General features: G+C 35.4%; 3 protein-coding genes across 4 annotated transcripts; all 3 read right to left on the reverse strand.

Annotated features, from left to right (window-relative positions):
- Positions 1-585: 585 nt before the first annotated feature.
- LOC114183554 (uncharacterized) lies at positions 586-4,829 on the reverse strand. Of its 2 annotated transcripts, none has more exons than XM_028070626.2 (3): positions 4,308-4,829; positions 2,028-3,456; positions 586-1,949 (listed from the first exon to the last, which is right to left on the reverse strand). In XM_028070626.2, the coding sequence occupies exons 1-3, from the start codon at positions 4,570-4,572 to the stop codon at positions 1,763-1,765; spliced, it is 1,881 nt and encodes a 626-aa protein (XP_027926427.2). In that variant the 5' UTR covers positions 4,573-4,829; the 3' UTR covers positions 586-1,762. The 2 variants fall into 2 exon arrangements, with proteins under 2 accessions (XP_027926427.2, XP_085530790.1); XM_085674664.1 differs by having other exon boundaries at positions 4,304-4,443.
- A 2,306-nt stretch (positions 4,830-7,135) lies between these two features.
- Positions 7,136-10,037, reverse strand: LOC114194324 (Carbohydrate-binding X8 domain superfamily protein). Its single transcript, XM_028084469.2, has 6 exons — positions 9,887-10,037; positions 9,603-9,729; positions 9,477-9,500; positions 8,706-9,392; positions 8,038-8,086; positions 7,136-7,934 (listed from the first exon to the last, which is right to left on the reverse strand). Exons 2-6 carry the CDS (start codon positions 9,661-9,663, stop codon positions 7,796-7,798), a joined length of 960 nt encoding a protein of 319 aa, XP_027940270.2. The 5' UTR covers positions 9,664-9,729; positions 9,887-10,037; the 3' UTR covers positions 7,136-7,795.
- Positions 10,038-12,469: 2,432 nt separating this feature from the next.
- HASPIN (Protein kinase superfamily protein) lies at positions 12,470-19,047 on the reverse strand. The gene is made up of 14 exons (XM_028063614.2): positions 18,702-19,047; positions 18,524-18,613; positions 18,354-18,444; positions 17,494-18,086; positions 16,473-16,596; positions 16,193-16,302; positions 15,658-15,769; positions 15,198-15,290; positions 15,046-15,107; positions 14,835-14,965; positions 14,681-14,751; positions 14,545-14,597; positions 13,200-13,266; positions 12,470-12,854 (listed from the first exon to the last, which is right to left on the reverse strand). Exons 1-14 carry the CDS (start codon positions 18,893-18,895, stop codon positions 12,723-12,725), a joined length of 1,923 nt encoding a protein of 640 aa, XP_027919415.2. The 5' UTR covers positions 18,896-19,047; the 3' UTR covers positions 12,470-12,722.
- Positions 19,048-19,432: the final 385 nt, after the last annotated feature.

Consider the following 19,432-nt stretch of genomic DNA (forward strand, 5'->3'; position numbering starts at 1 on the left):
TGCACGACACAACATGATGGTCCCAATTCCTACCCTATTAAATTCATATTCAGTAGAAAAACTAGATTCAGAGCATAAATTAATCATTGATGGTCTGAGTTTCAGAAATTAGTCATTAATTGTCAACTGTAAAATACTGAGTGGACCATATTTATGAAAAAAAATCTACTAAAAAAAGGCATTTGAATGCATTCCCCATTTAATGTTTTTCCCTATAAATAAATACTTACGTCTAATTACGTCAATTCTTTTTCCTTCAAACATCTTACGTCCCTCAAATTGGATAAATTCTCTTTCGGTTCTCCAAAATTTTAAAAAATCTTAATATTAAATCTAATCAAATCTTTATTTAAATTAAAAAAAATCTTAAAATCATGAATGCCCTTCTAATTTATAAGATTTATTAACCAAGCCAAATCAAGCTTCTGAATGGATTCAAGTAGACGTTGAGCATCTCTAAATTAGAGAGGATGTAGGGCATTTTGATAGAGCAATTAACGAAACCGTTAAATTCCTAAGAATGATCCACACATAAAATCTAAAAGCTAAGAATGTAATTCTACAATTTAGTTGAAGCTGAACCAATAAAAGAAAATAGAAAGGTACATTACTTGGTGGATGCACCAAATCCAAATCTGAGTTTATGTACACATGTTGAAGAGGTCTGAGCCAACACCAGTGGCCATCAATCACACTATTCCAAAGATTAAGAAAGTATAATCAGATTAACCACAAATTGTACTATGCTCCAGTCTCCAACAAACACAAGTCAAAATATAACTCAAAGCTGAAGGTATAGGAAGCTAAACAATATCATACAATGGAAATTTAAATTCCGATAACATTACAAGGTATAGGAAGCGGCAAGACCAGATTAATTCCCCCACTGAGCCAGGTATCCAGAAGCTAATTCCAGATGTATAGTAAATATCACAACTATGTAGGCACCATCAGCAAGAGATGCAGAAGGAAGCCCTACCATTTGATTTCACCATCTTTGAATCATTTTGAGTACTCCATAACGTGATTTTCATAGTCAAATTCTCAGATCATAATCATACTGAGTATTTGTGTTGAGATAACAAATCAAGAGCTTCATGCAGAATTAAGAGTGAATTTTTGTGCAAATTAAGTGTTCTCTGTACAGTGGTTTAACTTCCTGCAGCATTTCCAAAACAGGCAACCACCAACGAACAAGACAATAAGGCAATAAAACAGCTTCAGGACTTGCATTCCACAGTTCACCCTGAAGAATTTGATTGAGTAGATACATCACTTTCCAAGTGATAACAGCATTGAGGATGGTTTACCTAACTAGATCAAAGGTCCATCAATATCCAGCACAAGTGCAAGACAGATACTTACTTGGTCAGTATTCCGGAAACTACTTAAAATATATCAATAAAAGGATCCGAAGAGTTCAGCCAAATAAGGTAAACTCTAGGCAAAATATAATAAATCTGTAGGAAGGTAAAAGTTGCGTAGAAGCTCATGACAAAAGAAGTCACTAATTCCAAGATAGATCCATTGCGATGCAAAGCAGGCCATCGTAGAAACCTCAACAACCAGACCAAACTTAAGTGTTTGGTATATTTCAACTATTGAAGATGCTTTTTGTATTACAGTTCACCATTACTACCTACCTTTTTTGATTCAGACGGGAAAGAAAGGATTATACCATCAAAATTCCTAGAGCTCTGGCTTGTACTATATTCATTGAGTTTTGTCTGGGTGCCTTTCCATTACCATATTCAAAATGTGGTTATACTCCAGCTACAACCCCTGGATCAGGGCTTGTCTCAGGTAGAGCAATGCTAAGTGGTTGCCAACCGGACGGAGGATGTGCAATCCATTTTTTATGGGTAATTAACATGTTCAATATCTGAAGGACATCACCCAAAGCTAGATCTTTGAAGCACAAATTCTTAATCACAATACCTGCTTCATACCTAGAAATGAAAACAAAGACATATAAGATGACTAAGACAAGCTTGAAAAGATAATAATCAACTTCACAATATGCTTACTTGCACACAGTAGCCATTACTGCTGATCTTCCAGCAGGAGTTGTTAAAAACTTTTCAATTTGATCCCATGTTTCTTTTGAGTGCTGCTTAGGATTACCACCTAAAGGATTGATGCACTTCCAAAGTTTATCATTCTTACCAACATACAATGGCAAAGCACCTAAATTCTGTTTCACAACCATATTCTGCTCAATAGCACTTTCAAGAGCCTTCTTAACATCAGTGTTACGGTGCTTGGGATCTCCAAACCGGATGCAATCACTTATATTTGCCTCAGTTGGCATCATCTTTGCATTTTTTAGTGAGTTCAAGGCAAGTAAAACAACCCCTATTAGGCCTTGTACATATTCAGAAGGCTTAGGACATCCTGGAGAACCCCACATACCACTACCAGGAGGATTATTATTACCCATTGCTGCCAATGGCATTGGTTGATATTCTGGACCATGTTGATAACCTTGGCGTAATTGTTGTGTGCCACTATTATGTGCCACATGTCCATTTTTTTCATCAATTGATCTTAAAAGATGTGGAGCACTACTGTTAGGATTTTGTTTCAAATCTCCATTCCGTTGTTGAATAGTTGGTGGTGGGTTATGAACACTATTAGGATATCCCGAAATGTTTAGATTACCAATATCTGGCACATTGGTATGTGGCCCTGAATTGAAATTGGGTCCACCAGTCCTAGGTGGCACTGTTGGAGGTGCAAAAGTATGGGGATTTGGAGTATATGAATTACTAGGTGCAAAAGGAGGCTGCAATGGGAAGTTATTTGGTCTTAATGGCTGGGAATAAGGAACTTGATGATTGCCCTGTAGATTACTGTTACCATGAACATAATTTGTAGCAGATCCACTCAGCGGGACATTTGGATTAAAGTTGCCAGGTCGATAAGAGTTTATATTATTACGATTACGATTATCATGAGGTCCAGGTGGCAGTGGATTCATGGCTCTGGGTGCATTTGATTGGCTCGGGTTTCTCCAATTAGGTTTACCCTGAAACCTAGCGTCGAATCCCCTGCCTCCATTTGGAAATTTTGAATTTCCTGCATGAACTTCTGAATGGGATTCCACTTGTTGCTGCATCTGAGAAGTACTTGTAACTGGGATTTGTAAGGAGTCAGAAGATGAGACATGGCTAAGGCTACCATTACCGAGTTGTTGTGATTCACCATTAGACAGAGGAGGTCCTCCCGCTAATAGGCTAGTCCAAAGCCATACATTCTTAGCAGCAGCGACCAAGGGTGCTGACGCCTTCTGAGGTTGCGCAAGAAGAATATTATATTTCCTCAACCGGAGTTGATGGAGAGCATTTGAGAAGTCTCGGTCACCCGAAATTAACAAATAATTGGCGGGTGCGGGATTATCCACTGCCCAGAATAGCATGTCAACAAGAATCTTCTTGTCACTTGCGTCTTTCACACCTATTATCAAATATTACGGAGTTAATTTCCAAAAAAAAAAAAAATAGATGTTTGAGATTCACATTTTCAAATAAAATTCACAATAGACTTCATACAAAAAACACAGAAAACACCATGCATCACAACAGAAAAGTCCATGCATCACAGTGAGGAGAAAGAACATCCAAGTTACTATACATTACGTGTTTTCACTAGTGTATAACTAACATCAAGCATCAAAATGTGTTATATATTTAATATGTTTTAATACGTTTCTAGCTGTTACTACATGTTATAAATACTGGCTGAACACTTCCCTTAAGAACACGTTATGTTGCTTAAGCTAACAGGAACTTCTAGAACGTTACCGAGATACAACGAATTCTTCTCCCATGTTTCCAAGATACAATAATAACTTCTCGATGTTTCCGAGGAGCTCAGAACTAACAAGGTGCGTTGCGCAAACCCTAGTATACTCGGAACTCAGAACTAACATGTAAACTCGTAACCATGGGCTGCGCAAGTAAAAGAAGGACATGTTGCTGAGATTTTGTGCGTGGATTACTGAGATCCTTTTGCAGTATTATACTTGTTCTCACATCATGTAACTAAAGTCTGGGGTTTGAGTTTGTTAGTTTTGAATAAATCAGTTTAATTCTACTGAGTCTGTTGCTTAATTTCTAACTAAGTTGTTGCTAGATAGTAGGAAAGTGTTCTTGTCAGTTAAATAAATAAATAAATATATATATTATTTGCGATTAATAAATAAGATTTTAAATCTGAAATCTTTAATGCACTTAGCTTCTAATCATAAATAACTGAACATAGGTGTAGGTAAAGGCGGGATTTGAAGAGATAAGATCGTTACCGACCGGCAGGGACGTGGTGGAGGGAAATTCCGGTGCTGGAGAGGGCGTGTTGTACAGAGGGTGGGATGCGCGTGGCGGTGTCTCCGTAGGCGGAGATGGAGACAGGGCCGCGGTAATTCATGCGAACCAACGCGGAGCTGATGTTCTGCGCGATCGCGTGCGGATCCGAACCCTTGGGCACATGGCAGTTTTCGATATCCCACCACACTGATATCTTGGCAGAGGCGTACTGCGCCTCCGCGTTGGCCGTCGCTCCATCTCCGCCCATGACGCCGATTTCTTCAAGACCCTAATCTCTTCCGATTCTAGATTTACACTCTGACTGACAGTGTTAGTAAGTTGACGGCGTCTTCGGCCTTTCCTTTTGTGTGGCACGAAACGGCGAGCGACGTGAGAAACGGTGTTAGATGAAGAAGATGGTGGGGTGAGGGTAGGATTCTGGGGATTTATGGTTGGTGAGAGAAAGCGAAAGAAAAGAGTGATGTGAATTGACTGATTTACCCCTTTTGGACAGTGCGTGGATCAAATTGGTCTTCTGGGTCGGGGCAACCCGGTTTTTGTGATTGGGGTGTGCGTGAGTTGGAGGCCAGGTGTGTGCGGTGGGTTGGGAGAAAAAAGTTTAAGGACGTGGCATGGACATAGTTTTGATGGTTGTAGCAAGTAAGGTTTTATTCCACCCCAATGCTAACGATTATAATTATGAGACTATGTTGGTGGAGTCTTTCATCTCATTCCTTTTCATGCCCCCTTTCTTACTTCAGAAATGGGATTCCATTTATTTTGTGCTTTGCGTGACCTACCACCACCAAGTTTCCATCTTCGTTCCAAAAGATTTAAAAACATACAAATTATAATAAACTTAAAATTCTAATACCACTTTTTAATATACACGAAAAAATATTTTATCATAATTTGATAAAATTATTACAAAATTGGCAAGATAAAAAAACAAAAATAAATAAGTTTAGATATCGTTTATTACCAAAAATGGATGTTTTCAACCTTCAAAATAAGCATATGTCATGTCTTTAGTTTCCTATGTTCCAACACTCTTAATTTTTAATTCTATACATTCTTAACTTTCATAATTAGATTATATTGACAACGATTTTGCTGAAATATTTTTCAATTTTTAATGATTTCAATTGACTGTTTTTGTACTTGAAATAACTTAATTGATGGATAACTGATTTTAATGAAATATTCTTCGATCTTTAAGTGATTTTCACTTGCACAATATTTTTAAAACCAAGTATTTTTATCTCCTAAATTGTTAAATAACAACCTTAATTATTTAACAAAGAATAATTAAAATGTCAATAGAAGATAATAAGGTTCCAATACCATTGTAAGAAAATTAATATTTTAAATTATAGCGAACAAATTATTTTATCTTACTGAACATATTTATTTAACTTTATTTGTCTTTTTAATTATTATAATTTTTAAGATCTCATATTACTGAAATAAAATAAATGAAGTAAATTGATTTACTATTATATTAATATAAGTTTATCTTATAAAAGTAAATAATTAAAATAACCAATCACATACAATATTTTACCATTTTATTAATCATTATGTTTTATGTTATAATAAGATAAATAGGTAAACTAAAAATATCAAAAAATTAATTAAATGAAATTAATTACTTTAATTTTTTATAATTAGTAAATTAAAAATAAAATAATAATTATTGTAACAAAATTATAAAATAATAATAAGAATAAAATGTGATATTTAATTAAAATTATTTTATATTAAAGGTTAATTTAATTAATTTATTAAATAAATCTTCCTAACATTTTTTTTAATTTATTATATTCATCATATCATCTTAAAATTTTATATACTTCTTTTTCAAAAAATAAAAAGTTATATTTTTATTATTATTTTTTTTTTTCAATCCAAACCGATCCATCTTGTTATATTTCATTCTGCGTGGCTGGATTGGCCATGAGCATTACTATAATCACAACTTTGTGCATTGTGAGGATAAAAAGAATCATCACCATCTACCTCAATCTCGTAACATTATTTAGATAAAGACTAAAATATTTTGAATGAATCTATCACTCCACCAACAACCTCCTTGTTAGAACACGAATGACCTAATACCTTAAAGGGGTCAAAGTTGAAGAACATAACACAACACATTAGTTCCTCAAGTCGATAATGGATGTCGTGCAACAGAAGCAACACAATCAATAAAGTGAATTTGGTTCGACGCGAATCATGTCCAATTCCAAATATGTTGTAATCGATTTCAATTTTCTTTGATAATCATGGAATTAATTCCAGCATGAATGAAACCAGTTCCTTCTTTTTGAAATCGGTTTTATTCTTTCTTGGAACCTCCATCTTCACCACCATCATGGACCTCGTCACAAACGTACCCGCGGTTTGTTAACATGAACAATGTTACGAAATCTCACACAAGTAGCTTAAGGCTCAAGCTCATAAGAAAAAAAAAATGCACCTGAACGTAAAGAAATATTATGTCCTAGTCGAGAATATAAATGTATTACCCTCAAATCAATTTAGCTATTCTCCTCGTTCTCTCAATTTCAAATTTACGAATGTGAATACCTTTCTCACACAAATCATTATTCCAAATTACACAATATATTTTATTTATAAGTAAAAAGCTTCTTAAAATGAAGATGTCAAATACTTCACACGTTTACCTTTAAGAAAAAGACTAAATATATTTTCTAGAAAAAAAAATCATCAAGCTACTTTAAACCTATCTTTGACTCATTTGTTCGGTCTCTTTTAGTTCATCAGTTCGGAATTATTTAATTAAAAATTGATTTTATAACTCTAATAGATTAACACTAGAAAAATCCATATACTGCAACGATAATGCACAACCATTACCTAAACAAACAGTAACTCATTCTATATTAAAAAAAAAATCAAATAGTAACTCATTTAAGAACAAGAGCTTTTGAATGTGGACAAATATTGCTTATGATGATTCAAAACCAGTAAAGCATGCATGCTCTACCACATATAATCATGAGTACTCCACTATGATAATCTATAGTGCCCTTTAGAGTGGTTTCCCAAAAAAACCTTCACAATCTACCAATATCATAATTGCTGCTCTGCTTTACAGAGATGATTGCCATGAAACGTAACACTCTTTATTAATCTTCTACATCATCACAAGCTCTCAGAATAGACTCTTCCATAGTGTGAAATTGTTCCCATGAGTTCAATAACCTGGATTCTAACTAGACATATTCATGTGAATCATTTTGAAAAATAGTAACAAACCCTCATATATGCAAACGAATTTCCAACACAAACTCTGACCAATGCATACTAAATTACGCACAACTCTTGTACCTGAACCAGACCAGAACCTGTCATCCTCATGTGGTCTCTCTTCTTCTATTCATTCTACTGTCATACTGCTGTTTGAGCTGTACATTGATTGTAATATTACAACACAACTAACTTCAACACTGTGTATTGAGGAAAACTCATATAGTGAGTCTTATGCCGACTAAGGATAATACGATCAGAACCATAAAGTTAAGAGAAGGCCTCAGACCAGCTGAATTTGAGGTACTTAAATCAGGAGGGCTTTGGGATCCTAAAACTGAAGGTGAGCCATTAGAGCTGCAAAAGATGGCATTATACAGGACCATGATTAGTATCTTGTAGGCTTAGTGGTAAAAAAAAAAATTTGCTGTAGCTAAGGAATCCATTAAATTTTACTTACCCGGATGTGCCTGCCCCTGAAGAAGATGGGTAAATGCAAGAACCCGAACCTGGTCACAATTTAACAGAGTCCTTCAGAAATTATCTTCAATTATGTGAATTACAAACTATGAAAGAGTTTAATTTACATACATTTCTTTTAACCTGGGATATATATCCTAACAAAAAAAAAACTACTGAAATTCATTTATAGGAATAACTTCTTCCCATAAATACTCTTACAGACACACAGAATGATAATTTTAGTATATAACATCTTTACACAAACATCCGATAAGATTTGACCATAATAAAGTAAATTCTCTGAATATCTGTCAACTGATGTTTTAGCCAGGGTTAAATTATTCGTTTCTTTCTTAAAGTTGTTTCCATTTTAAGATTTAGAACTTAACTCAGAAAACTGTGAGTTTTAGTCCTTGAACAGTTTGTTTTGTAGTGGTTTTTCTTGGCGTGTATTTACACAGTAAAAACTGTTTTCTCATTAACCAAAACTTCGCTTTTATACAAATATAAGACGAAATAACCTTTTATGCATGTGAGGAGACTAAAACTTATTAACATCTTAAAATGAGAACAACAGTAAGGGATAAATTATCCATTTAATCTTTAGAGTAACAGTATATAAGTCAAACTCTGAAAGAAAAGGATGTTAAACTACTAAGATCTTACTTGGATTGGTGCTAACTATGGTTGCAGTGCCTCCAAAATCACAGCTTGTTGACGCAGGATTCTTCTGGTAGTAGCTGTTGAAGGCAAAAGAAGCATGGTTTTGCAATGAATTTGGATTGTAACAACTCCCACCTTGCTGTATCTGAGAACAATCTACACTTTGCATTCCACAAGCATAGTCCAATGCTGATTGAAGAGTAGCTTCTGAAACTCCAGTCTTTGCCACACACCAACTCTGCCCCCCAGGCGTGGCTTGAGCGTTTGTGTTTGGAGGAGGAGGAAGGGCATTTGTGACAGGACCATTTCCTGATGGTGGTGGATATGAGGTCGCAGGGTTGGTGACTGATTGAGCCCCTGGATTGGCTGGGTTTGTGGGTGCTGAGGGAGTAGCTGGTGTGGTAGAAGGAACTGTCACAGGTGTTGCCCCTGGATTAGTGGGGGAAACTGTCACAGGATTGGTGGAAGGAACTGTGATGATGGTTGGTGTATCTGGAGGTGAGATTACTGGTGCAGGTGGGGTTGGATTTGTGGGGGAAACTGTGGTAGGTGAGTTGTTTGTGACTTGAAGAATTCTTCTGATGTGGACTTTGCTTGGCTTTTCTCTTAGGATCAAAGGGATTATCCCTTCTCCCTCTTCTCTTTTGAGATCTTCCAGTACAAAACCTAAACCTTTGGTATTCTGTACTTCTGCATACAACGCAGCAATCATTTTAGTAACAGAAAACCGAATCTCAGATTTGAAGATCTTGCTTTCGGGGAGGAATGAGGTACCAAGAGAGGGTGAAGATGCAGTCCCTGCAAAGGAGAAATGATGGAGCCCAGTTAGTGATTCAGATTCGGAAACAAAGAGCAAAGAAAGTGTTATCTATTGAGAAGAAGAACAGAAGGGTTACTCACCGGAAGAAAGGAGAATGAGAAAAGAGAGGAAGAAGAGGCATAGAGAGGATTCCTTGGCCATGGTGAAAGAGAGAGTGGTGAAGCAATGTAGAATGAGCGTGTGTTGGAATATTGGAAGGAGTGATTGCTTTTAAAAACAAAAAGACATGGGAAAGAACCAGAGATGAGACCGGGAAAGGTGTTGAAGATACAAAAACCAAACCAAAAAGGTTGGGGAAAAGTTGGAACAAAAGAAAACGACCAAGTTCTAATAATGATTTAGAAAAATAATGAAAATATGTTACTTTGTCACTAAGGATGGGTTGGGAAGTGTTTGGGTCTGACCAGAAACATGCTTTTTCATAAGTTGCTGCTTCTTTTTCTTTGCCAAAGCCTTTTCTGTGTGCAAGCAATATCAGCAACAGCTTCTTCCACTTCTGGATCTTCTCACAGTGCAACCACACGCTCTTTTTAATTTAACAAAATTAAATGTTTTTATAGATTATTATGTTAGAATCGATGGATTTTTTATGTTTATAAACTGTCTCTACTCTATTGATGAAGATTTATAAATATCGAGCATTTTGCATCAGAATCTTCTATACAGTGTCTACTTCAAAATCTGATAATTCTTTAAATATAGTCTCTATTTTTGTTTCGGTGATAGTTAAAAGTCAAGGAAAGTATTTTGTTTGATTGGATATCGTGTGAGTTGTTGTAAATTAAAATAATTAGTATTCCACCAAATTAAGCACGATTTTAAATTTATAGAGCAATATTAATTATCCTTGGATATTGTTAATCGCTTATTGATAATATTTTTATATTCTTATTACATATTTTTAATAATCTGATGAAATGGTTAGTTAAATATTAATAAATGTAGAAAAATCTTTCATCTATTTTTAATTACTTATAAAATAAGGTAAATGTTGTTTGTATATAATTAATGATTAATGATGTTTATTAGATCGACGTAAAGTGAAAAATGCTGGCACAAATACTTGGAATGAGACACGTGTTCTGTTTCTATGTCATGCACAGGCATCACCTAGCTTAAAGTTAAGAAAATTTTATTTTATTTATTTAATGTGTGAATAACGACGGTGAGCCGCTGGATTGTTGAGAGGGTCATGAATTAGTGGTTGATGATTGGCGCAAGTTCATAGCGGTAGTTGTTGAATAAAGTAGCTGATATTCTACTCTTTAATATTAAGCCAAATATTAATAAATAAATTATCTTATTTTAAAAAGGTTATTCAGTATTCTGTCATTTTAGATAAGAGGTATAATTTTAAAAATTAATTACATCAGTTTATAAAAAGGTATAATTTTCTGGTTCTGATTTATTTAAAATAAGATGAAAAAATGAAATAAGAAATATTACGACTTCCGAAAATTTGCTCCGTGATAGGGGATCAAAACATGTGCAGTGACGACGTTGGTTTGGAGTATCTACTAAGGATCTATAAAGGTGAGTGGATGGTGGTAAAGATTTATACAAGACAAGCCATACTATCTCAGCAAAAACCACTACCAATAGTAATAAATTCACACTTAATAAAGGCATAAAAAAGTGATGGATATTTTTTTGTTGGGAGCAAAAGCCATGGTTGAAAATGAAAATAATCTAATAAGGCAGAGTAGACTAAAAAGTTGTAACAAAAAAAGACCGAAAGGTTGAACTTCGATTATTGGTTGTGTGTTAGCCGTATGTAGTTTGGGCAGAGTATTAAGAAAGGCAATGCCTTAAGATACAATCTCTGGCAAGTAAAATGAGTGGGGACAAGCCATGTGGAATAATCTATTTTGCCTGCTATCACTTAACAAGGCAAGTGTCTGACTAGGTTTCTGGCCGAAAGCTTAGAAAGAGTGTTAGGGGTGATGCACAGAATGTGTCAAAAAGCTCCATTCTGAACCTCAAAACCACAAAGTAGGAAGAAGAGGGGCAAGAAGACAAACAGTCTACAAGGATTATGGGCTTATAAAGTTGTTTGTTGTGTCTTCCTTAAAAAACAGGGAAAAAATTTAGTTTCATAAACAGAGGTGTAGGTTTTGTTTTTTCACTCTGATAGATAGTAGCTCCATCCCCCAGTCATGAAACAAAGAGCAAAGATTCGGGGGTTAATGCAATTCAAAAAGTATTGTTGAATTTGTACGCTATTCAGAAATTGCGGATTTTACGGGATATCAACCATGATGTGAGTCCGAACATGTCTTATACGAGTTTGGACACAAAGGGTTTGTTTCAGTTCTCTGATCATATGAATTCTTATTAGGCTCATGAGTCTAAGATCGTCTACAGTTTGAGTAATTCAGAATCTTCCTAAACAACTTCTTTAGTTTTAAACGAAAACGTATTGAATGTTTTTATTGCATGTAGTAACCCTGTTATTAATCTTTACTGCTCAACAAAACCTTAGAAAAAACTTCACCGCAGAATGACTAAAGAGTCAAAAGCGTGAACAAAGAAGATGAACATTTGATGAGAGCTTCATAAAACTTAATTTGAAGGATTGCTATATTAGTATGCATCGTACCTAATTAGGATTGAAACTGCAATTACGCATAGTGGACCTATAAAAAATGTGTTTTAGATTCTCCAAATGATTTAGACAATATTAATTTTAGCCTTCACACTTTAAAAATGGTGATGTTATCTTTTTTTTTTTTGGGTATATATATGATAGATTGAGTCCTTAACTTTCGTTATGATTTGACCTGAAGACTTATTTATATTCCTTGTAACGCTGTGAATTTTTTTTTCTTTTTTCTTAATTAACCTAAAATTTGCTGACATGTTTACAGTCGTCTAAATTTTGCTGTCTGTATCTTGTAATCCTAACATTTGCTTGGTAAATCCTCTCCCTTGGGGAAAACTGTACACATTTTTGGGGACAAAAAATATTGTCAATTCTAAACATTAAACTTAAAATGTGAATTAACTCAGAATTATATACCAGAGTACAAGTATCATTCCCAAATATTTACAGAAGAAAATTCTCAGTTAACTTAGCAAACCATAATTCACCTTGTACGGATCACTTTGAACAATGGAGTGAGTTGCTTCCGATGATGCAAAAAAGGTGGATAAAGTTTTGCAAAATGACATGTTAGATAGGGAAAAGGAGCTATAGATTGTTAAACCATTGCGTCAGACTCAATGAACAAATCAGTGAAGAAGGGATCACTAATTGCTTCCTTTGACGAATCATACTTGTCAAGACGTTTCTTAAAGGAGCGTAGATCTCTCTCGTGCTTTGAGGTACGTTCCTGCAATAATAGTAGTTCATTATACTTAGAGTCAACAATGATCAATTCATTTAAGACCAGAGTTTTTGACTACTTAATAAGTGCCGCCAAACTCCGAGTAACCAAAGTAGCACACCCAAGTGCGAATAGCACATTCAGATCGGGAGAAGAAAAAGATTGACTTTCTTAACAATTATAACAGAAACTATCCTGAAATCGAGTAATGCAGTGATATGAAAGTAGAGTATACATAGCACAATTTGTAAAGTGAATCCGAAACTAAAAGTTTAAAATCTACAAGAATTCATTTATACAATAAATATTCAAAATTGCTACATGGTTGCTAAAACTAGAGAGTAAACTTACAAATGATTTCTTCATGAGGAGTATGTCTACCAAGTAGATCAACCATAAAACGTTTGTTTTAGGACAACTGTAAATTTGAAAAGGCAACAAGAATTCAGTGTCGAGAAAACAAAATAACAGAATATTGGAACCACTATACCAGGACTATTGTCAAGTGTGTACCCACAGACAAATCTTACAACAAATCAAATTATCCTATTTGGCGTGGATATGTGGAATCATACTTAAAATCAATCAAATCAAATTTTCCTTGCACGAACAATGCCACAGGGAGGGGATTTACGGGCTACAAGAAGATCAGTAACAACACTGGGAGAAGTTATTAAGAAGATTCTTGAAATAAATACTGCAAGATCATTTAAAGGGAGTTCTGAGTGAATTATTTCAGTTTCAGAATTTGTTCATTCCAATAAAAAAGAAAAACAAGGACAGCATATAAACCTTTTCTTTAATTTTTGAACTTCAAATGGTAGAAATTAGGAGAAGAAAATTGAGGTTTAAAGCGTACATTATCAAAGTAATATCTCTAAAGCTGTAGTCTTTAAACAATTGGAATGAAAATTCTATGATTGGCATGGTCAATCTCAATAGAATAAGTATTTTTATTGGTTTTGTATACCCTAAATGTCAAAGGAGCGGATTTACGGGCTAAAAGAAAGACATAAGAGGGATATGAATCGCGTTTGAAATTTTGAATAACTTTTTCCTGAGTACAAGAAAGAGATATTTTACACATAATCACTCTTTTTAAGACCCTTGTTTCATGTAAGCAAGGACCCACTAGATCAGTTTTAGCTCATCCCTCAGGGATTGCTATATGGGAAGTATGTACTCGCTCTCCTTTCTCCTTTGATTTAGTATGGGCCTAGTTGACCAAGGAATCAAATCATCTGTCACCTTGCCTATCCTTTTTCCTGTTTCTCTCGGAAAAAACACGACATTCCAAAAATGAGTACCCTAAAATATTGCTATTTTTATAAGAATTTGACGTATCGCTTCTTAAATAGAGAGACAAGGGAGTGGCGGAACAAGGGATCTGAATCCCTTCGGCTGGTCACATACGTCACTATAACTAATATTGAACACCATATGACACTCGTAATCAAGTATTCAAGTTCTCATTGTTCATTATCCAAGTTTGGTGAAAATTGGCCTTTAATAAATCAATAAAAAGGGACAAACGAGAGAATTGTGTCTAAAACTAGAGGCTGGATTTTCCATAATCTAACGATCGGAAAAATTTGAATCCGTGTTAGAAGATACACTCATTTAATAATTAATCATGTCTGAACTATTTTCAAAAAAGAGTTGTCACAGGAGATCAAAAAAGTTATGAGAATCGTACCTTCCTTCCCACCAATCTTCAGTGACCTCCTTCATCCTCCTATATGTTTCTGACTGTGTATGATATTTAAATTAAAATCATTAGTTTAATCAGATGGAACAAACAGAACTTACCACTCTAAATAAGCAGTCCTTACCTGTTTATCCCCTTTCGGTCCTTTAAATAGGTCAGGATCAGAGGAAAGATCTAAATACAGTATTCTATCACCTGTGCGAACAAGACATCTAATTATAACTAATGACAAATGTAAAACCCGATATCTATAATAAACCAACGATTCAAGTGCTCACCTGTGTTTATTCTTGATAGAGTGAAGTCAATAATAGATATCATTAAACCATACGTTTTGACTAACATCTTCCTGCCATCGAGAGTGAACTGCAACGCTTCAGAATCACTTCGGCCCACAAGTATATTTCCCCTGAGCAATTGAATATTCATAAATTAGAAATCGTGAAAATATTATGACTGCATAGTTTATGCCACTGCATGATGACCCACCAGTGAAGATCTCTGTGTTCAAATTCAAACGCAGACTCAGCCACAGCAAGACCAGCCGTAACCTGCATTTTATGACAGAAATTAACCTAAAAATTAATACTTCCTCAAGCTTCAAGCACGCAGAGGGTAAAATCATAACACGTATAACATACCTGAGCCAGTAATGCCCTTGCCTCGTCAAAATTCAGGAGGGCAAAACCTTCAAGATCCTTGCCACCATGTTCTTGTACAAACACCACGTAACACTAAATGTAGTTATATGTTAGTATCTAATACTTGTTGGGGAGAAATAGCCATGATTGATTTTGTGGATGTATGAATTGCTCATTTGATGAGTAAATATAGTGTATTAAGTAGTAACCAAAGAATGTGTCTTCGTTCATCACTTGTATGTTCTCGCCAATATGAGCTTTTACTAAAAAAATTTATTAGTGTATAACAAAATTAGCAGGGTTTGATTCACGAAAGATGATAGTCGCTTCATAAGTTCATCACCATTTTATGTCCTCAGTAATATATCATTGGAAGTATGGTTGTGATATTTTACTCAAATTAGAAATAAGAAATACACGTACGTTCATCAATGATCACTGATAAAGTTAAAGAGGAGACCTGTTTATCTGGGAACTCTTTTGGATGATCATTCTCTGAACCATGCTTTAGATCCCAATCTTCCCATGCTCGAATTAGTTCCTCGTCATAAGGTCCCTGACATACTCTAAATCTATCACAGAAGATAGGGCCATACATAGATGAGATTCTAGTACTTAGCTGCAAAATGTGTACAAATTTGAATTCGAAAAGAGCCATTTCAATCTAGTGTTGATGGCAATGACCCTACTAATAATTAGTCTTTCTACTTTCTACCATGCCAGAATGGTAAGAAGTACAAAACCTGAGGTAAACTCAAAATATTGCAAGAACTGAGGTTTTGAAAAGATTATGCAACCACAATTTAAGCTGCATGTCAAGACTTTTAGGCTATCCACCACTATATGTATGTAATTTCCCACAATATCAACTTACGAAAAGAAACCTCAACCGCAACTTAAAACCTTAAACCTGGTGGAAGAATAGGCAATAAAGATTTTCTTCTCTGGGCAAAAGTTTTTTGCCAGCACCTTAAAACTATGAGTCATATACTTACTCTATGCAATCGATAAATGCGCTGCATAAATTATCAGAAGCTCCTTCTTTTCCTCTCAATAAATTGAGAGTTTTGCAGAGAAGCACCTCCTCTAGTAATTCTTCAGATCTCTGTGTAGTACATAGAGCCAACAAATTTAAGGAGGTAATTATCAACATGTTCATCAAATATTCAGATCGTAGCAGGGAAAACTTAGTTACACTTACATTTGAAAAATAACTATTTGGAACAAAAATAATAGTATCTAAATATATATCATACAATTATAAGCGACTGTTACCTTTTGTATTTCCCCATTCACTCTGAAGTCCCCGTCAAATGGAACAATTTTACAGACATAGTTATTAACCTTGAAGGCTTCTCCAAACGTTCCTTCACCAACTTTCACAATAGTTTTTGAGACACTGGAAAAAAGAAAAATACATTTCTGTGAACATGACATGAGGACACTGAACCATAATTCAAAAACCCCTTCGAATGCTGGTCAAAAGGTCATGGCTGTACTATAGCAAAGGCATTGTTTAATTAAAACTACAGAAGTAGTCTTGTATAGACTCGATGCAAGCTTACTTGACTTCCATGGGTTTGTATGCAGAGGGCCAATATGCCCCAAAAATATTAAAATGCATTTTCTTGCATTTTGATCTCCTAAACCCTAAATCCTAATTCATTTTTTTGTTATAAAAATATCACATTGTTCTTAAATAACTGTAACAACTTATTTGTTTTATCTATTTCCTATAAACAATCTTTAAAAATAGGAAACAAAATCGAAAACAATGAGACATTCTTGTAATTATAAAGTGAAAACAGAAAATAAAAATAAAAGCGCAGATAAATGCCCCCTTAGTTTTCGACCTCGCACCATGAACCTTAGATCATCCCCAGCCCAAGCAATTTACTATCAGGAGAAAATATACAAATTCAGATTTATAACGCAAGTTCCCTGTGATCTTGAAGAAAAAAACGTCATCTATTTCCGGTTTAACAGCTAACCAGTTAACATCAGATTAACGTCTTAACATCACAATCCAATACTAAGTGCAGACAAAATTGGCACGCAGCTAAAAATAACAATACCAATACCAAAAGCCAAAAACAAAGGCTTTACAAAAAAGTAATCAAATAAGTAGGTGGCATGAGAAGCAGAAACAGTGCGCTACAAACAACAAATTGATATTTGGATGCAAGTAGAAATTAAGTTGCTTTGAAAATTCAAGAGCACACACTTATCCCGACCTTTGTCAATCAAACATAAACAAAAATAGCATGTCACAAGAAAATAAGAAACAATCAAATACCTAGAAAAGATATCTTGTAACAGTGAAGGCGCAGACTGTCCACAGGTTGCTAATAAAGCGGAAAATGGACTAATGTGGTCATTGTCAATCGAAGATGACGTTGATGCCAGAGAAAGTTTCGTAACGGCAGCATTAATATCTTCACATCCTTCACCACTATGAGCAAACAGCATCTTTTCATTTGTTTGTTGCTGATGAATGTCATTTCCAACAGAAGTTTTCCTATCTCCAGTTTTAATGCTATCTCCAGTTTTAATGGTTTGCAGTAGTGATCTGTTTTTCTCATTTGTTTCCAGTATTCTCAATTCAGGAGTGCTAAAATCAATATCTTGAATACCTTCCAAACGCGTGGATGAAGCATCTAGTATTTTGGACAGTGTGGTCGAGGGACCGTAGGAGGAGTTCAACCTTCTGGAGTGTAACCATTTTTCTAATCTGGAGCATATAGTTGGCAATGGTCCCTCTTGTGTTATATCACCAGTGATCCATGTGCTTTTCTTGGGTGAGGGGCTTTCCTCCAACAACTCAAAAGCATCAACCTCTTCAAAGTATAACTTCTCCTTCTCAACGTTCGGAGGTTGCACAAGCTTCCCCTATACACACCAAACACACAGATTACAAACAAACAATTAAAATATCCTAAAACCTCACAGATATTATTCTCCTTCAAAGGTAATCATGTTCTAGGTATTCCATTACATTAAACGTGGACAACTCTCCCAATAGAAATTCAAACCCAACTCCCAGCTATTGATTTTGATATCTTATATTGCCAGAGTTAAACATTACAACAATTTTGCATTTCCCGAATGTGCAGAACACAAGACACGGAGTAACATAGTGTGATGACAAAGACATACTTTGGGAAGTGCAGGCTTTCCTTTCCTTTTGTCCTTCTTCAACTGAGGCTGGTAAACCATACAAGCACCAACAGCAATACTAGTCCTCCCTCTGTCAAAAACGATTAGTAGAAAATCAGACGAAACAGCGATCGATGATTGGAGAGCAACTAATCGAAGAGAACACAGACCTGGTGGAAAGCGAACGATTCCAACTGACTCGCTTGTTAGGATCCAAACTCGGCCGAGTAGGACGCGGCAGGGGAGGATCGGAAGGGTTTCTGAAAAAATGAACCGAAAAGGGGAAAAATTTTTAAAATGAAAATGAAAAAAGAGCATACTGAAGGAGTGAAGAAGAGGGAGAGGTACGAGTTGGTTTGGTTGTGGGGGTTGCGAGGGTGTCTTCTCCGGTAAACGACGTCGATTCGTTGGGGTTGGGGGGGTTCAGCGGCGATGATTTGTGACCAGAGATCAAGTGAAGAAGATGATGCATTTGAATTTGAGGAGGGGCAGCGAGGAAGAGGAAAACCCGTGCCCTTAACTGCTTTGGAATTGGTGCTCATGCTTCTGTTCTGTTTCTGCTCTGCTTCTACTTTTGCTTCACTTCATCCCTTCACTCATCAATTTTATTGAACTCCCATCCCATCGATGCTTCCCAGTTTCAAATCATGCCTGGCGGGAACTTTTAACCATCAATTTCTCTTTTATGCTTATGTTGGTACTGTACACAAAAATAACACAGAAGTATAAACAATATGTTTTTCGGTAATTCAATTCTTAATTCTATGGAGAAACTGGGCCCTTAGTGGATCCAGCCCAATATAAATGCGTACGTCTTTGCTGTTGTTTAAGGCTTTCTTTTCTTGTAATCGTGGACCAAAATAGTTATAATTTACTGCTTGGTAGGGATGGCAACGGAGCGGGGCGGGGACGGGTTTCACTATCCCATACTCATCCCCGCATAAAAAATTCATCCACATACCCAAACCCAACGGGTATCAAACTTTTTTCCCATCCCCACCGGGTAACGGGTATAATCTCGTACCCATACCCGTACCCATGTTCTAACTACTTCAATATTAATTTTTATAAAAGAAAAA

Source organism: Vigna unguiculata, chromosome 1 (assembly GCF_037176805.1).
Source record: "Vigna unguiculata cultivar grain cowpea cultivar isolate G323 ecotype 2 chromosome 1, ASM3717680v1, whole genome shotgun sequence".
In the NCBI taxonomy this organism is placed as follows: Eukaryota; Viridiplantae; Streptophyta; class Magnoliopsida; order Fabales; family Fabaceae; genus Vigna; species Vigna unguiculata.

Bases quoted from the DNA above. Each gene is read 5' to 3' on its own strand.
- HASPIN (XM_028063614.2), bottom strand. From the start codon at position 18,895: ATGAGCACCAATTCCAAAGCAGTTAAGGGCACGGGTTTTCCTCTTCCT. The intron at 18,087-18,353 runs GTATGTCTTTGT...TGGTGTGTATAG, and splicing joins GAAAGCCTGCACTTCCCAAA to GGGAAGCTTGTGCAACCTCC. The intron at 16,303-16,472 runs GTAACAGTCGCT...TGTACTACACAG, and splicing joins TGAATGGGGAAATACAAAAG to AGATCTGAAGAATTACTAGA.
- LOC114183554 (XM_028070626.2), bottom strand. From the start codon at position 4,572: ATGGGCGGAGATGGAGCGACGGCCAACGCGGAGGCGCAGTACGCCTCT. The intron at 3,457-4,307 runs GTCGGTAACGAT...ATTTGATAATAG, and splicing joins CCTCCACCACGTCCCTGCCG to GTGTGAAAGACGCAAGTGAC. The intron at 1,950-2,027 runs GTAAGCATATTG...TTTCATTTCTAG, and splicing joins GTAATGGCTACTGTGTGCAA to GTATGAAGCAGGTATTGTGA.
- LOC114194324 (XM_028084469.2), bottom strand. From the start codon at position 9,663: ATGGCCAAGGAATCCTCTCTATGCCTCTTCTTCCTCTCTTTTCTCATT. The intron at 8,087-8,705 runs GTAAGATCTTAG...AATTGTGACCAG, and splicing joins CATAGTTAGCACCAATCCAA to GTTCGGGTTCTTGCATTTAC. The intron at 7,935-8,037 runs GTAAGTAAAATT...CATCTTTTGCAG, and splicing joins TCAGGGGCAGGCACATCCGG to CTCTAATGGCTCACCTTCAG.